Raw genomic sequence first — 17,634 nt, forward strand, 5'->3', positions numbered from 1 at the left:
CATTGATTATGTAGTTGGAATGAGATGGCAACTATTACCATTTTAGGTCATTGCTTTGAGATTGAAATTTGCTAAAAAGACAAAACAAGTTCATTCCTACAAGAAACAGTCACTTTTTAACCACAAAAATCGATTCAGATTGAAAAGAAAGATTGTTTTTATTTCTTCAAAACTTCTCCTACACACCAGCATCTACATTAATGCAGTGTTTCAAGTGTGTTTGGAAACACATATCCATACACAAAATCGCGTTCATATCAAGTTTATTGAAATAAACTGTGTATTAAGAAAATAATTTGATGTGCTCTTTATTTTATATAGAGATTTCTGATAGAAGCTTGAAACATGATAAGTTCTAACTGTTCTGCATTAAAGAAACATTTTGTTTATTATATATATAAGATATTGCTTGCATATCACTCAAAGTTTTATTGGGTAACAACTTTATATTTGTTTGTATCCGAATGTAGACAAATGAAGGACTGATAATGTTGACAAGTTGGACAAGTTGTGATTCATTAATCTTTTCAGTATCAGTGAATTGTAATTGTTCATGGCATTTGGAAACATGGTGAAGAAAAATGGTGTACCAACACTAACTTCATTGTGTAAACTAAATTTTATGTCTAATTCTTCTTCTAGTTCCAGTTTTTTGTCACTATTTACAAATTAGGGTTCATGGATGGTTCTTTCTCCAAGAGTGAAATTAGGGTTCATGGATAAAATAAATGAAAAGGACAATGATAATTTTGTTCTGTTAAAATAACATTTTTTTTTTCGAATGAAAACGAGTTTAGAAGATATCAGTAAAATTCAATAGAAAACATAGACACGGGTGTTGTGTATTCATCTTGCCCTAGTTGTGTCTATATATATATATATATATATATATATATATATATATATATTCATAAAATTGTTTAACGATTTTTTTTTGTTTGGAAAAAATATAATTAAAATGTGTTACACACACGCACATTTTCAATCAACTTTAAACAATATACGAAGGCCTTTGAATATGACTATATTACTAAAGTTGTATACTTATAATTGGATGATAAATTATAAAAAAAAAAACTATTTTTATTTTTAATAACGTGAATTAAACAGTTAATGTAATTTATTGGAAGATAAATTATGAAAAAAATATTAATATTTCATTAAAATTTGAGAATATAAATAAATTTAGAATTAAAAAAATAAAACTAAAGTCATTTTGGGATGAGAGTAATATCATTTGAAAAAAAAAATATTAGCTATCAATCAATGATATTTTTGTCAAAATATCTTGATTAAAAGAGTTAACGTACAATTATAAATTAACTCAACATTTCAGGTGAGATACTAGGTATTGCTAGAATATATAATTTATCTTGAGTTTTTAAAACGATGATTTGAAAGAAATTTAAAATTTATGATCGATTACACTGATAACTAGGGTTTTGTGCTATGATACATGTCTGATTATTATGTTTATTTTAAAAATAATAGAATATGATATGTAATGGGAAAATGATATATAAATCGTCATTATATTGACTAATTATTTTTTATCACTAAAATTTGTTATTATTTAAATATTTTTTTTGTAGTCTACTAGGACTTCATAGATTAGATATATTATTGTTAAATATCTATAAAGTATCCTAAAATATCAAACATGAATACATGACCTAAATTGAAGTATCAATACATCATATTAAGTACAATTAGAATCATTCAAGGTTTTCTATATGTAAACATATATTTCTTTACTTAGAAAACATTGCACCACATCTTTTATATATTATAATCCAATAAAGAAAAAATGTAGAGATTTTATAAAGGGAAAATGGTGTAATTAATGCAATTTTTGTTGTTGTTGTAATGATAGAATTAGAATAAACTAAAAGCACACACAGGAGACAAAGAAACTGTTAAGGGTTCAAGTTTTGTCGAGAGAAAGGTGAAGCTTATTAAAAAGCTTCTATGGCGGCAGAGCAACAATGAATCAATAATGGAGGCACTCAATGATTCATTCATGAAATTAATTAAGACAGTTCGGAATTTGGATGCTAAAAACAGTTTCTTAATTACTTCCGTTAATTATGGTAAACCCATTTTATGGCAATTATGATTTGGACTTCTGCCATCTACAAAACCTCTCTGATAATTTTTTTAATCAAAAAGAAAATAAGTTTTGTCACCTTTTATTTGTCTTCTGGTCAATTCGAATTTTTTAAGAATTACTGTTTTTCCTCGTTTCCTCAAAGTCATCAATTATCCAAATCAAATAAATTTATGCAATTATAGCCAAATTTATTTAATTATTTTTTTAAAATTTTATTACTTTTTTTTTTAATTTGGTGATTATATATAAAAACATTTCGAACATTGAAGCAGCCCTCAACTAGTCAACCCTGTTAGCTTCACCTGCTTTGACTTTGTATATCATATAACATGTGACAAATTTCAATTATCAACATTCTATTAAGAATTTGGTGGAGTCTAATTTAAATTAGGCGAAAATTGTGAGCATTAAACAGAAAACTGAACTGTTTCAATAATATATATCCTTTTAATTTTGCAGTGCATTTTATTTGAAAATATTTAACTTTTAAATAGCTACAAAGACAAAAAGGAATCATATTTAACTTTTAAGTACAAAATAAATAAAGATATGAACACTAGAATCTTCAATATCTTCAATATGTAATATTTCTTGTGATTTCCATAATGGCATGTCAGCTTTGAGAATCTGAGAATTTCTAAGAAACTTATATTTTTATATCTTTATTTTTTACTTAATTATGTTTAAAATAACTTTATTTAACTTGAAACTTTATATTTTTATTTTGAATAACTGTTCTTTATACAAGAAATTTTTCTTAAATTATATATAGAACCAATAGCATACATTATTTTATGTGGAAGAACTTCTTAAAAAATTACTATATTAAATGTTTTAATAATTTATTTTAAAATTTTAACAACAGAATGTTTTATGAAGATCACAGTTAAATATTGCTTGAATGTGTGGCCAGTTATCATCCTATTCAGTTAAACATTATTATTTTTCACTAATGGGAGTACAATTATGTTTTATGAGACAACTTTTTCAGAAACGTACGAGTATTATAAAAGTCTACTGTGAATGAGTTTTCAAACGCAATATTACGCATATAAGATTTTACTTTAATGGGTCTATAAAATCAATGAAATAGTTATACATATTGGTTATGAAAGTGACTGGCCTACATAATTGTTTATGATGAACATGGAAAAAAAAATCAATTACCTACAAAGTAATTGTTGAAATATTATAATAGTATAATGGATAAAAGAAAAACATTACAAAAAATGCTATAAGTTTGTGAGAATGGGAAACAAAGAAAATAAATGAATTTATGTTTATAACGATTTAAAAGTTAATATGTAAATTAATTTTTGACTCCATTCTATGGTATTCACAGTTAATATTTTTTTTTTTTCAAAGATATATACATCATCTCAATCAATGTTTCAATCACAGAATCTGTCTTCTCTCATGAAATTATAAGGCAATCCTCGATGAAAATTACTATAATCATAGTTTTGGATTTAAAATACAAAACTGATTAATTTCTAATGCTCCAATCATGATCATATTCACCAATAATATGAATTCGTACTCAACCCTTTTTTAGAAGAGTATAAAAGAAAACACCTAGATTATTACTCTATATGTAAAAGAGGATATTAAAATAAATTATAATCAAAACTTATAATCAAGGGCTCATGAAGGACAAAAAAATAATTAAAGAATGTAAGCAAATTAGTTAATCATGACCCAAATTAGTTCAAATAAATGTTGAATAACAAATGAGGATCTAATCAAACTAAAAAGATAATATTAGTATATAACCTGCAATAGACACAACATAAGCCAAAAATATAATACAACACAAATATACCCATAAGTTTTAAAGTTATATCATAATATAACACATAACTGTAATAAAACATAACATCAGTATGAAATATATTTTAGAAATCCAAGTATGAGTCTAAGTTTCACATTGGTTATAAATGAGAAAGTAGAACATTGTATTAGAATAAATACTCATAACTCATTATTTTAAGATTTTGGATTGATAGTAGTGTCAATACCTTATGTGCTTGAGTTCAGGTCTCATTGGTGTTGTATCTTTTAGTGAAACTTCTTATGTAGACCTAATAATATACATATATATATATATATATAATGAGGAAATACATATTTTGGGTGGCAAAAAAATATTGTAATTTATCTAATTGTTAGGATATTATAATATTTGTATAATAATTTTAAAATATATGTCAAAGTGTTCATATATGTCTATAATTTGTAAGTACAATGAATTTACATTATATGCTTGGATTTTTTATAAAATGAAACAAAAATGCATGCAGTATATTAATTGAAATGATTGACTTGGGAATGAAACAGTGTGTATAAATATTGAACCTTTCACCATAATTTTAGAGTAAAAATAGTTTCTTTAGGGAAATTACGAATGGATAAATAAAACCTTCAAAATTCATTTTCCTTCCTTTCTATCTTTAAACCCCATCGATCTCATGGAAGCAAGAGCTGTATGTGACACCACTTCGTTGTTTTCTTAAAAAGAAAAACTCTTATTTATTCTCTATCAATTTGTTTATTATTCTCAAAGAAAAATAGATAATTCTAAATAATATAATAATATTATGATTTTTATTTTTTTTGACTCACATCTTTTATTTTCTAACGTGAATTAACGAGAGTTATTAATTAATATATTATTATTTTTTTTGAAAAAAATCAATAATTCACACTAAATCACTCTTTCTAAATAACACGATTTAGGTGAAAAATATATTCATAACTAATTAACTTCGGCTTGCATTTGAACCATCTATGTATCTTGATTTCTTGATTCTTTCGTTTGATTTCACCACAAAAACAAAAAAAAAGAAGGATCAATAACACTACAAGCTTAAGATCACATCAATCTTAAAAGGTTAGGTATTTGTCCACAACAAAAAGTATAGTTACACACGCAAGCACGTACACTGTATAACTGAAACGCCGCAATATATGCATATATCTATATCTATCTATCTATATACACACACGCGGTTCCCCTTCAAACATTCAAACAACCTTACTCAAGTACATGTTCATGCTTAATTAATCATTTGAATATATAAGAACTGCAAAATGTTTTATATATATAAGAAGAATGCAAAAAATTAGGAGCATAAAAATGGGAAGTAATGAATATGGTGTTATTAATCTTCCGTTTCTGGTACTCTAGCACCATACTCTTCTTGACCACTCTTTTATAACTGTGTTAGTGATCCAAGAAACCATCACCAAGTCCTGTCAACACCTTTCACTGATAAAGATCATTCATATACATGTATGATACGTCTTTTCAATCCTTCATCATCTCCTTTATATACTTGCAACTTGCAAACTACTCTAATGAAAAACACACCGTCCATCTCTGACATTTTTGACAAAATTCACCAAACTATGTATTTAAGAAGAATCAAGATCAATGTCAAGTGCACAAATTCTAAAATACTCATTTAATGCTCTTAATTAGATCCCCGGCAACTACCATATATAGACCTGTCTTCCATTTCCACACAAATATTCTTCATACATCACTTAAACCAGAGAGATATATAATCAAGTAATTCAAAAGAAGCCACTACTTACTCCATACATATATAGACACATGTTAATAGAAATTGGTTAGTGCATGTTTGATTTTGTTTACCTGAAAACATAATGCTTTTTCTTAAAAGAATATCACAGAAAACTGCTTTTCTTTTACTGGTGTTTGAAACTGTAACTTAAATTTTTCTAGTAGTGAAATACAAAACTAGTATTTTTTTTTTCTGAAATAAATAAATCAAAACATGCACCAAGTTTTTTGTGAGTTCATGGCTCTTGTTTGCCTGGGAATGATGATGGCAACAGGTCTTGCAGCAAACCATAGTCACGAGGTAGTTGGAACTGGTGCTGCTGCTGCTGGTGTTGTTGCTGGAGATGGAGATTGTTGGAGAGGTTTTGGTTGAACATTGGATTTTGATGATCATTTTGGCTATAACTTGGAAGCAACTGAGCAAGAAAATCTTGGGGTAAGCTTGAGCCCATGTAAGAGGAACCAAAAAATGGAGGTGCTGATAACATGGTGGCAGCACTGCCTCTTAATGTTGCTGGACAGTGATGGTTGTGTTGCCCTTCGTATGTTGTGATCACAATCGATGGATCTTGGAATGATCTTTCCACCCTTTTCTTCACGCTGCACTTCTGACTGGTGCACCTATAGTAGCTCCTGCATTAATATACAAACAACAAGTTTTGTCAGATTCAACGTTAATTCATACGTGTAATATATCATGATCATGATCATAGTACTGCATGTCGTGTCTCCAACTTCATCATTAGATAGTAGATTACAAGAAACAAGCCGTTACGAAGCCTTAGTATGACAAAGATATGAATCATTACATCGATATATATATATGACAATAACAAGGAATGAATAAACGAAATACATATGATGATTTTGGTGCAGAAATTTCACAACCCTTAATCATTTTTTTCGGCTATACAAAAAACAAGGATTCATCATTTTTGGTTTGAAACGTTAAGAAATTTCAATATTGGAAAATAATGAACCTTGGATAGGGACTGTTCTTGACTGCTTTCTGTCCATACTTTCTCCATCTGTAACCATCTTCAAGGTTGTCGATCTCACTTTTAGTCAAGAAGGCAAAACGAGGCTCTCTTGGCTTTTTCTCTTTCTTTTTAGGCTTGTTCCTGAAACACTCCAAAATATCAGTCAAATTCACCGCAAGATAGCAATTATTTTAGGGTTAAGTTCCTATGATTGTTCCACACTACTTCTCCATTTTAGTCACACACAAAACCTACATGATAATATATAGCATTCACCTACGGCACTGTATATATTTATATATATATATAGTATAAGAGAGTATAACAGACAAGATTGATTGACCAAATCCATTTCATAAGAAACACTGAACAACTGAAAAGACGCGAATATAATTGCATTAGTAAATAGTAAGTAATTGAGAGAAGAAATTCAAAATTCTATGTACCTCTAGAAAATAGGAGATATTAATTAATCAGATCCTATTGGTGTGTTGAAAGGAAGAGAGAAAGAGAAAGTATACGGGGCAAAAACCTTCTCACACTCCATTGATCTATCGGAAATAGAAATGAAATAGGGGCAAAAGAAGAAGAATAAACTAATCAAACCTACTCTTTCTTAGGCTTTTCTTCTCCATCTTCGCACCCTTTTGGCTGTTTATCTTTCTTCTGGCTTTTGGTTGAGTCTTCTTCTATCAGTGCTTCAGCTTCATTGGATGACGAGGAAACAGATGAATTGGGTGTTGAGTGGTTCCCACTGATCCCTGCTGAGTCTCCTGCACTAGGCTTCTTGGGGTTTTCATCAATGGAGGAGATCACTTCAGATGATGAACACGACATGTCAAAGGCTCTAGAGAGGGTGTTGTAATCCATGGAACCATGTAAACAGTCAGTGAAAGTGGTGCGTTGATGAGAAGGATCATGCTGCTGCTGATGATGATCAAAGGCTTGAAAGTTTTGTGATGAGGAAATTGGTGCAGAGTTGTTGTCCCTAAAGAATGGAAAGTTTGAAGAGTGGTTGAGTTGGTGTTCATGGTGGTTGTAATGAAAAGGGTCGAAAAAACGATCCTTCTCATTCGCCATGGAAGAGAGAAGAAATGGAGAAGAAGAAGGTTGGAGGAGGATGATGAGAAAAAATAAAATAAAAATAAAGGTAGCTTTGAGAATGATATTTCAGCTAAGACTTAAATTCCATGTGGTTGCTTGTTATGGGAAAGGGAGCTTTTGGCTTAGAACTTTGTTTTTCTTCTTTGCTTTTATTCCTTCTACTTTTGCACCCTCACTTTAGTGTTTGGAGCTAATTGGGGAGTGTTTCTCTATCTTAATCTTTCTAAAGTCAGTGTGTGGTTCATTTTTTTCTAAAGCAAAATAATCAATTTTTCTTTTTCAATACAAAAAATAAAATTAATTAATTCTTATACCTGCTTCTGCATGTGGCGTGATTTCTTGATCCAATAGTAGTACATCGTATATTCTCACTCAACATCTATTCATATTTTACATCAATTCTTTAACACGGTTCAAAAAAAAAAATATCTTTTATACATATTTTTTTGTCTTACGAGAACGATAAACTTGTCGTCTCATGACCTTAGGTTTCCAATTCAAATCTTAAATATACCAAGTCCCTCAATTGTTTCCCTGTTCATACATCGTGCAATTTGACATATTTTAAAGACCGTAAAAGAAATACAAAAAAATAAAATAAAAAATAAAAATCAGCATGAGGCAATATTTTAATCTTTAAAAGCCAATTGATTCGATAATTATTAGTCAGTTGGTTGAAAGATTTATTACCTATATATGTGTGTATATATTTATATATAGTTGATGGCGACTTCTCATTTAATTTAAAGCACTCCCTTTTATTTAATAGTTTTGAATCTAATCAAGGACAAAGAAAATAACAAGTTGAATAATGCTTGCATGCTGAGAAGTTTCTCTTTTTATATAATATAAGATATTACATGTTAGAACAATACAAGAATGCTAACAAGGTTTTAGTTTGCTTTTGTGATGTTTTGAGAAGAAAAAATAATTTAAAACATTGACCTCAAATTTACTTTGTGTGTTCCTTTGAGCTCCACGTATGTGGTTTGGTAGGATCGTGTATGTGATCGATTATATGAGAGATCATGCTCTTATGCAAAATAACCCCATAATTAATTATATCATAGATATTTTGTGTTGTAGTATTAATAAAGAGATTAATATATATATATATATATATATATATATATATATATATATATATATATATATATATATATATATATATATAACTATGATTAATGTGATTGTTAAATATTTTTTTTTTGAGAGAGAGAAGGGTCGTAATCACGTTGTTAAGAAGGGGGTGTGATTAGTCAAAAATTCCGACTATTGTAATTTTTGAGGTTTAGCTTACACGTGTCGCGCGTTTGGGCACCGGCATTTGACCGCAGAGTGGCACGTACGAGAGATTCGTTCGCTGCTATTATTGATTCTTCTTCTTCCTTTTCTCTTGGGTTTTCAATAGAAAAATGCGTATAATTAAATAAAAATGAAAATTTAATATTATTAAATAAAAATGAAAATTGAATAATGCAGAAATTGAAGAAAAAAAAAACTAGTGCTGTTCCTGATCACGCCTATGTCTATGGGTATCTATGTATGGTTGATGATGGTGAGTGGGTTTTGACGTCACATTCCCTTTCGATGCCTTATCATATGCTCATGTGCTTACACTATCACATTCACATCAAATCAAAATCACCCAAATTAGATGGTCAAAATCGTATGTATCAAAAAACCCTAATGTGATTTCATGAAACGTATAAGTGTATCTATGAATTAGTTCATATGGTGTTAAATTTGATTTCTTAAACAGAGTGTAATAATGTGAATGAAAAAAAAGAGAGTTAAATAATAAATGTTTCATTAAAAGTAATTTTAATTTAGTTTAAAAACAAAATATTTATACGATATATGATAAAAAGGTATAAAATACCTTTTAATTTTTAATTCCCAGTTTGATTGCTTTTGTACACATGGGTCCTGGAATCATCTTTTGCCTTTTCGACTCATTTCACATTAGGATTGAAATTAAAGACTTATTTTTTTAAAATAATAATAATAATGATAATAATATATTTTGATTAATTAATCACAAGCCTGTATTGATGCAATTCTTATATTGTCGTGTCTTTTTAGAGTAGGCAGTGTAAATAATGTCTTTTGCCTTAAATGTTAACCATTCAATGGTTATTTTATAACTTTTTCTTCAAATGTTGAAATATGATAAAAAGATTTTTTTTTTTGCACTTTATTAATTATAATTAATATACATTTTTACACGGTCAACTATAATTGAAATATTAACTGTAAATTTTAAAGTAGATAGTGTAGCATTCAATTAATTTACTCTACATGACAAATTGAGATTAGATAATAGGGTGGGAGGATTTACATTGTCAATGATAGTTTAAATTTAATTTTAACAAAAATCATAAATATGTATAAAAATAAAGAAAATACATTAAAATTTTAAAGATTGCTCATTTTTTTAATAAAAATTTGGATAAATGGTTAAAAATTTTCTGTATTAACAATTAAGCCAACCTTGATAGAATGACTGTTTGTAGAAATATAAAAGTTTAACGAATTCAAAATTTATATTATTTTTACACTTAGAATGCCTATTTGTAAAAGGGATAAACTTTAATTAGATTAATATACTTATTTGTTAAAAAAAACTTAAAAATAGTAACAATTGACATTTCTGTAATTAGCTTAATATATCTATGTATTCTCATGTCTTACAATAGTGACAATTGACATTTCTGTGTGATATTTTCAGACTTTTGTAACAAAAAGTCTCATTATTTAATGTCAATGAAAATGTATAATGTTTTTGCAAACTAGAATTCGTAATCTTATTTGAAAATGGCCAAAGTACATGTTGTTTTAGTATTTCAAATGAGGATTTAGGTTCAAATTTTATGAATAGAAAAAAAATTACGAGTAAAGGAAGTAATAATATGGTAAAAAAAATGAAAAAATGAAGAAAAAAAGGTAGTTTGAAGGTAAAAGTTAGTTAGGAGAAGAAGGAGAAGAGTAAAATTAGGGTTGAAAGGTGTTTATGATTGAAAAGGTTCCCTTTTGTAGGAATGGGGAGAGACAAAGTGGTGGTTTGATCCCTTAAGAGACAGAATGGGTAGTGAATGTGAGAAGTGGCCATAAATGTGAGAGTTGGTTGTGTTGTTTTGTGTTGTGAATGTGATGAGAAAAATGGTTGGTAAAGCATAGACTTTTTCATGGGTGGGTTGGTGCAAACTCAACAATCACCACCGCCCATTCAACCCACCTTCTCTTCATTATTTTCTTTCATATTCTCGTACCAAAATTTCTATTATAATTATTATTCTTTTTCATTTTTATGCAAAATTAAAATTAATTCAAAATTTTGGATGTAAATTTCATTTTATAAATCGATTTTATAAGATTAAGTTAGATTTAAAGTTCACCTCTTAACATCAATAAATATAATGTTCAGACGTGAACTTCACATTTAACTTATTTTTACAAAATTTACAAAATAAGATTATAAAATAAGATTTATAACTATTTATATATTATAAATTAATTATATCTTTTATTATTAAAAATTCTCATATTACATGAAATTTTTCTTTCAAATTTGTTAGAAAAGTTTGCAAGAATTTTTTTTTTCCTCCTATTTTTTCTAAAATTTTTTAATTAAATATAAAGCTTACATGTTTATTAGATTTAAAGAAGAAAAAAATTGTTGAAAATGAAAACTAAAGTTTAGAATCATAGTCATTTCCCTTGACTTGACTCTGCCTGATCATGGATTGCATTTATTACATGCTGCTCTTCTTAGTTTAACTACTTTAGTTAATTAATCTCATTTGAAAAATACTACATTAATTTTTATCGTATATATATTATGTTTGAAAAAAATAAGGGTTTAACTAAAGTGAAACTTTTTTCTGCCTTTTGATGAATTATTTAAACAACTCGTAAAAATATTTGTTGTGTTGACCAGAAATACGATGGGAAGCAGGATTTCATGGGTTCATGATTACCCTTGTTTGTTTGACAACTGAAAACTCTTTACACAGCATGAAATTGTTGACATATTTTTTAGTGCTTTTGGTTGGATTGGACTTTCTAACTTCAATCTCAATTCCTCACATTCATTCAGTGCTACAATGTTTATTTATATCATTGTGTGTATCATCTTCAATGTTTTGTTTGAATTCATGCTAAAAGCAAAAATCTTTATAGGATATGATTCTCCTCCCTGTATCTAGATTTGAAATCTTAGTTTTTTTTGTTGCAAGAGTTCATTTCATTGTCAACAAAAGGGTATTACACATTTTATTATTATTACTTGATTGTCCTAAGCAGGATTATGACGTAAAACGAATATAAATATTAAGGTTAAATATACTTTTAAGCTTTTAATTTGAACCAAAAAATTGAATTTGTTTTTTTTTTTAATTTTGATATAGTTTAACTCAAAAAAATCAAATATATTAAAAGGAATATTGTATTTCCATTTCATTTCTTTTAAAAGAAAATTTTGTTTTAAAAGTAAGGGTAAAATATTATGCAACAAAAATTAAATTGAATGTACCAGAAATAGAGTTAAAGATTGAAAAGTTTTGAACTTGACTACTTTATCTTGAATTTATGATAATTGAGCCAGCCAAACTTTCCTATATATATATATATATATATATATATATATATATATATATATATATATATATATATATATATATATATATATATATATATATATATATATATATATATATATATTTGAGGATTATATTGACAAGAATTAAATTAGAAATTTTAGTTGATTTTTCATAAAAATGAACTTATCCTATATGTTATACTAATTCTTTTCACAAAAATTACATATAACCCTGATTTTTCGTCTAATTTAAATAAATAGTTATTTTCTAATAAAAATGATTTTTTTATCAGATATTAATAAGAATAAGAAAAGGGATAAAAATTAATACCAAATTTGTTCAAAATTTGAGACATTTTCATCATGATTTTTGTTCACTTTATGAACTTTTATTTTAAATAAAAAAAACCTTTAAATATATTTACTTGTTTAACATTCTAGATTTACCCTGACAAGAAGAAATAATATTAATAATTAATAAAATCAACTCTGAGATTTATTAGGCACCAATCTTAATGTGTTTTAAGGTCTAGTCACACATTGTTTTCACTAGTCTTGTAAATGAATGGGAAATAAGTGAAGAAACTAAAAGTGAATTTGTTGAATTAAAGAAGAAGATGAAAAATGTAAAAGAGAAAAAGATTCTGAAAATGTATGTGTGAATGTTTTGATAAATATAAATAATAAAAAATTATTTTAATAGATGAAATTATAAAATTAATAGATTTTATTTATTTATTATTTTAATGTTTTTATTTTACTATGATAACCAATTTAATTATAGTTATAATGCAAAAATAATTATTTACATTAAAAACAACGGATTACAATTTTTATTTTAATCGACTAGATACATTAATATTTTATTACATTATATTTATGTTTGAATTAGAAAATCTCCTTCCTTTTTTGGGTTTTGAATAGGAAGTGAAGATGCATATTATTTTTGAATCTGAGAATTTATTCATCTCGTTTATTTTGCATTCTACATAATTTCTTATCAAAATTGGTCTCGCAAATCAGTCTTCAGAAACAATCAGTGGCTAGATTATGAGAAATTGTTTGTTAGTGTAAGGTCGCAGATTGGAAGAGAGAAAGGGATGATAATGAACTGTGTTAGAGTGACAACTATGGCCATGGCTGTTCCTTCATGGAGGCCCACGTGCTGCGCTTCTTCATCATCATCTTCTTCTTCTTCTGCTTCTACAGCTGTCATCAACACAGAGCAATTGCGTTCTCAAATTGATCATCTTCACGCTGAGGCTGACGCCACCAGAGCCAAGGGTAACCCTACCCATTTCAAATTGCTACCTTCTTTCGTTCTGATTTTCTTTCTCTATTTCAATTAATGTTTTCTGAAAAACACCCTTTACAGTCAGGCCCATGAGTATGATTACAGTTTTAGTTTTTCACTTCCAATTCTTACTTAAGGAAATATAAATATAACTGAACAGCTGTCCAAACGGTTCGTGCATCAATTGGACCTTGAAGTATTACTCTTGTAAGAAAAATTGTTTGAGTAGCTCAAGAGGTTATCAAAACAATGTTACGTAGTCCTTACATATCGAAAATTTCTCCAAATTGGTTTCTGAATTGTACTAAAATACATCAACTTAGGCAATCAAATGATGAATATTTCACAGTCTGCTTAAACAATTTTATTACTTTAGGAACTGTTTAGGTGAGGGGCCAATAATTTGAGGATGAGATTTTGGTTTATTCTAATTTAATGAGTGATTTGGGATGGGAAAAAGAGAGAAATAGGAAAAAAAAAGTAATAGATAATGATGTGATGAAAAAGGAAGAGAAAGAAAAAAAGAAGAGGAAATTGGATGAAAGGGAAATTGAACGAGTGATTAGTATTTTTATAATACAAAGCTAATGTGGTGGTTAACAGCAACTAATGCTAGATTGAGGCTTCTGCGGTTGTCAGAAGCTGCGGAGAAGCTTCAAAAACAGGCAGTTATAAGCATTGAAAAGGGGGAGGAAAATTATGCAAGGGAAATGCTTTTTCAGAGGAAGAAGGTGTTGCAGGCTTTGGACAAGTCTAAAAGACGCATTGAATTGCTTGATGAGCTTTCCGCAAAGTTAAGTGAGGTAAAGTGAGTTCATTTGTCCTACACTATTAGTTTCTATTTTCATTTTGAAATGATGCCATCATGATCATAAATATCAATCAATACATCTGAGGGAGAACACCTTTTGTTATGTAAGTTATGAATTGTTCATATCATCAGAGTGTTAGATTCTTAGTGTAAGTTATGTTGCTTTTACTTAAAATGTTCATTTTTTATTAACTGAATAACGAAAGAAACCTATGGTGGTTTCAGGCAATATCTTTGAAAGAAAGTCAGCTAATTGGAAATGTTAATGTGAACATTGAAGACACAATAAAAGATGCTTCAAGTCCAGTTCGAATTATTGCTCCAAAGGAGGAAGTTCAAAATGATTTCAGTAAGGATGACTCTGATCCTGAAACGATGGACTTCGACAATATTCAAGATGTGCAACTGTCTATGGAAAGTGAAGGAAATTCACTGGATGATAAGGAGATTCAGAATCTTCAGGAATCCCTTAGTGTAGGAAGCTCAAATGAAGACAGTATAGCCAGAAACTTGTCAGAAATATCCTCTTATGAGGATTTCATGGAACGGATAGATAAAAAACTCAGTGAAATTGAAGCTGAACTAGTTACTGTTTTGAACGTCTCAACCTTGGTACTTGATAATGAAGAGAGACCAAATAATTCCAGGTTGCAACAAACAATTGAACTCCTTGAGAGCATCCATGGGATTAGGCAGAGGTAAAACTCTTTGATCTATCAAATCGTAATTCTTATTCAAAATAGTGATTTTGAATTATTATGAATATTCGTATTACAAGAAAATAATGAAGAAAAGTAATGCAACACCTTTTCAATTTTGAATCTCAGAATTAGAAGAACCAGGGAGGCAAAACTGAGGATCTGATAAATTTTGTTTTGCTTAACACATCTTCTACATCCAGGTCAGAATTAACTTCATTAGAAGAAAAAGGTCTGCAAAATCTTTCTTGTATACCTTAATCACTTAATGTGGAAACAGAGAAGGTACATCTGAGATGCTTGTTATTAGTTTATTGAAATGAAGAGGTGGTGTTATCTTCATTTAGCATTATTCTTTCCAAATTGCGATCATATGATTGATCATGGAGGAACAGAACAGCAGATTGAGAAATTTGCCAAAGGAGTAAGGACTAAGAATAGCCCAGTGTAGTTGTTTGTCCATTGTTTTAAACTAGTTGCTTTATGGACTTGTAACCAAAACTTTTCAGTTACAGAAAATGCTCAGAACAAAAAATGTATTGATAACTAGACTGCACAAATTTCTGCGAACTAATGTACTAATGTATTCATAACCAAATTTCTGCACCTTCAGCAGTTTTCTTGCATCTGAAATGTCCCTTGCATGATATTTAAAACGTATTAGTTTGAAGTATGGCATGCTTAACTACTATCACTAATGCACTTGCTCACAAATCTACCAAATCCAACCAAAAGATGTTTAATTGTATTCATTCAGATGTACAGTCCCTTTTTCATCTGTCTTCGAGTACCTTTGTAAGAAAATTGTCAAATATTATTCAGAAGAGTACCACAAAATTCCAAATTGTGTATTCTTTTTACATTGAGGTATGACATCACATCAGGAAACCAATAGTACTAGGAGGGGTTTTCTTCCTGCACCCCAATATTTCTTCTTTACCTCCGAAAATTTGTGGTGTTCCATTTATGTCCTTTGAAAAATTAAAATTAAAAAATAAATAAGGTAAGAGTAATAATCAAGTAATGAAGTTTTAGAGGTTGGTGATTGCCTCAACAAATGAATTAAATGATGGTAAATATTATATTATGACTCTGCACCCAAATCTCTTGTCCTTTCATTGGAAGTCGACTTTCAAAAATTGTCCCTACTTCTAAAAATTAAATCTCTTGTCTTTTCACCGGAAGTTGACTTTCGAAAACTACTCTACTTTCGGAAATATCAAGTAAAAAATTTAACATAAAAACTTAAAAGAAACTAAACACTAAAAATCAAAACTGCCTCCACTTACGTAAGTCAGTTTTTGGAAAGAGAGACAATCGAAAGTTAACTTTCGAAATTCAAAATTTTTTCAATTAGAGATTAAAATAATTATGAATTAAAATTATTACAAAATAAAATAAAGACAAATTAAAATTATTAAAAATTAAAATAATTACAAATTAAAATAATTACAAAGTAAAATAATTACAAATTAAAATTATTACAAATTACAATTATTACAAATTAAAATTAATTACAATTTTAAAGAAAAACATAAAAACATTAGAAATTAACATAAAACTAAAAAATATATATAAAAGAATTACTTAAAAAAGTAAAAAAAAAAATCAGAAATTGACTTCCAAACCTTCACTTAGCCGAAAGTCGACTTCTGAAACTTCTCAGAACTTACTAATTTCATGTGTCCCACTTCCGAAAATTGTCTCCACTTCCCAAAATATCAAACATAAAAGCAAAACAATTAACATAAAAACTAAAAAAAACTAAAATCAAAAAGAAAAAGCTGCTTCCGATTACAAATTAAAATTAAAATTATTACAAATTAAAATTATTACAAATTATAAATATTACAAATTAAAATAATTACAAAGTAAAATAATTACAAATTAAAATTATAACAAATTACAATTATTACAAATTAAAATTAATTACAATTTTAAATTAAAACATAAAAACACCAAAAAAAATTAACATAAAAACTAAAAAAAAAAGTACTTAAAAAAAGTAAAAAAGTAAAAACCAGATATCGATTTCTTAACATTCACTTAAACTGGAAGTCGAATTCCAAAACTTACCAATTTCACTTGTCTCCACAAAATGCCCCACTTCTGTAAATGGCCTGCTCACCAAATTATTTTTGTTTTATATTTATTTTATTGTTACAGGAATATTTTAATTTTGTTTTTATATATTTTTATTTTGAAAAAGTGGTATTGAAAAAAGTGGTATTAACAAATTTTAAAACATATTAGAATTATAATTAATTAAAATTATTCAAACAATATAATTAATTAAAATTATCCAAAATTATAAATAATTAAAATTAAAATTATTCAAAATTATAATCACAACAAAGTTTAATGTAGGTCGGCCTAAAATTGGATGAATGTGGACTTACCCTAACTTTACCTAATGTGGGCTTCACCTAACTTGGCTCAATCTGGGTCCAA

The 17,634-nt window shown here is 27.9% G+C and overlaps 2 protein-coding genes across 3 annotated transcripts; one reads left to right on the plus strand and one right to left on the minus strand.

Moving 5' to 3' along the window:
• Nucleotides 1-5,729: 5,729 nt before the first annotated feature.
• On the minus strand, nucleotides 5,730-7,965 carry LOC114193611 (WRKY transcription factor 71-like). Its single transcript, XM_028083480.2, has 3 exons — nucleotides 7,287-7,965; nucleotides 6,677-6,817; nucleotides 5,730-6,329 (listed from the first exon to the last, which is right to left on the minus strand). Exons 1-3 carry the CDS (start codon nucleotides 7,754-7,756, stop codon nucleotides 5,933-5,935), a joined length of 1,008 nt encoding a protein of 335 aa, XP_027939281.2. The 5' UTR covers nucleotides 7,757-7,965; the 3' UTR covers nucleotides 5,730-5,932.
• Nucleotides 7,966-13,332: 5,367 nt separating this feature from the next.
• Nucleotides 13,333-15,809, plus strand: LOC114195628 (forkhead-associated domain protein). Of its 2 annotated transcripts, none has more exons than XM_085665371.1 (4): nucleotides 13,333-13,664; nucleotides 14,278-14,477; nucleotides 14,711-15,183; nucleotides 15,387-15,809. In XM_085665371.1, exons 1-4 carry the CDS (start codon nucleotides 13,481-13,483, stop codon nucleotides 15,442-15,444), a joined length of 915 nt encoding a protein of 304 aa, XP_085521497.1. In that variant the 5' UTR covers nucleotides 13,333-13,480; the 3' UTR covers nucleotides 15,445-15,809. The 2 variants fall into 2 exon arrangements, with proteins under 2 accessions (XP_085521497.1, XP_027941956.2); XM_028086155.2 differs by having other exon boundaries at nucleotides 13,337-13,664; nucleotides 15,313-15,809.
• Nucleotides 15,810-17,634: the final 1,825 nt, after the last annotated feature.

The sequence above is a fragment of the Vigna unguiculata genome, chromosome 8 (assembly GCF_037176805.1).
Source record: "Vigna unguiculata cultivar grain cowpea cultivar isolate G323 ecotype 2 chromosome 8, ASM3717680v1, whole genome shotgun sequence".
Classification (NCBI taxonomy): Eukaryota; Viridiplantae; Streptophyta; class Magnoliopsida; order Fabales; family Fabaceae; genus Vigna; species Vigna unguiculata.

Coding starts and splice junctions, on each gene's coding strand:
- LOC114193611 (XM_028083480.2), bottom strand. CDS start 7,756: ATGGCGAATGAGAAGGATCGTTTTTTCGACCCTTTTCATTACAACCAC. Junction 6,818..7,286: donor GAAGAAAAGCCTAAGAAAGA/GTAGGTTTGATT, acceptor GGAGTGTTTCAG/GAACAAGCCTAAAAAGAAAG. Junction 6,330..6,676: donor AAGAACAGTCCCTATCCAAG/GTTCATTATTTT, acceptor ATATTAATGCAG/GAGCTACTATAGGTGCACCA.
- LOC114195628 (XM_085665371.1), top strand. CDS start 13,481: ATGATAATGAACTGTGTTAGAGTGACAACTATGGCCATGGCTGTTCCT. Junction 13,665..14,277: donor TGACGCCACCAGAGCCAAGG/GTAACCCTACCC, acceptor GGTGGTTAACAG/CAACTAATGCTAGATTGAGG. Junction 14,478..14,710: donor TTTCCGCAAAGTTAAGTGAG/GTAAAGTGAGTT, acceptor TGGTGGTTTCAG/GCAATATCTTTGAAAGAAAG.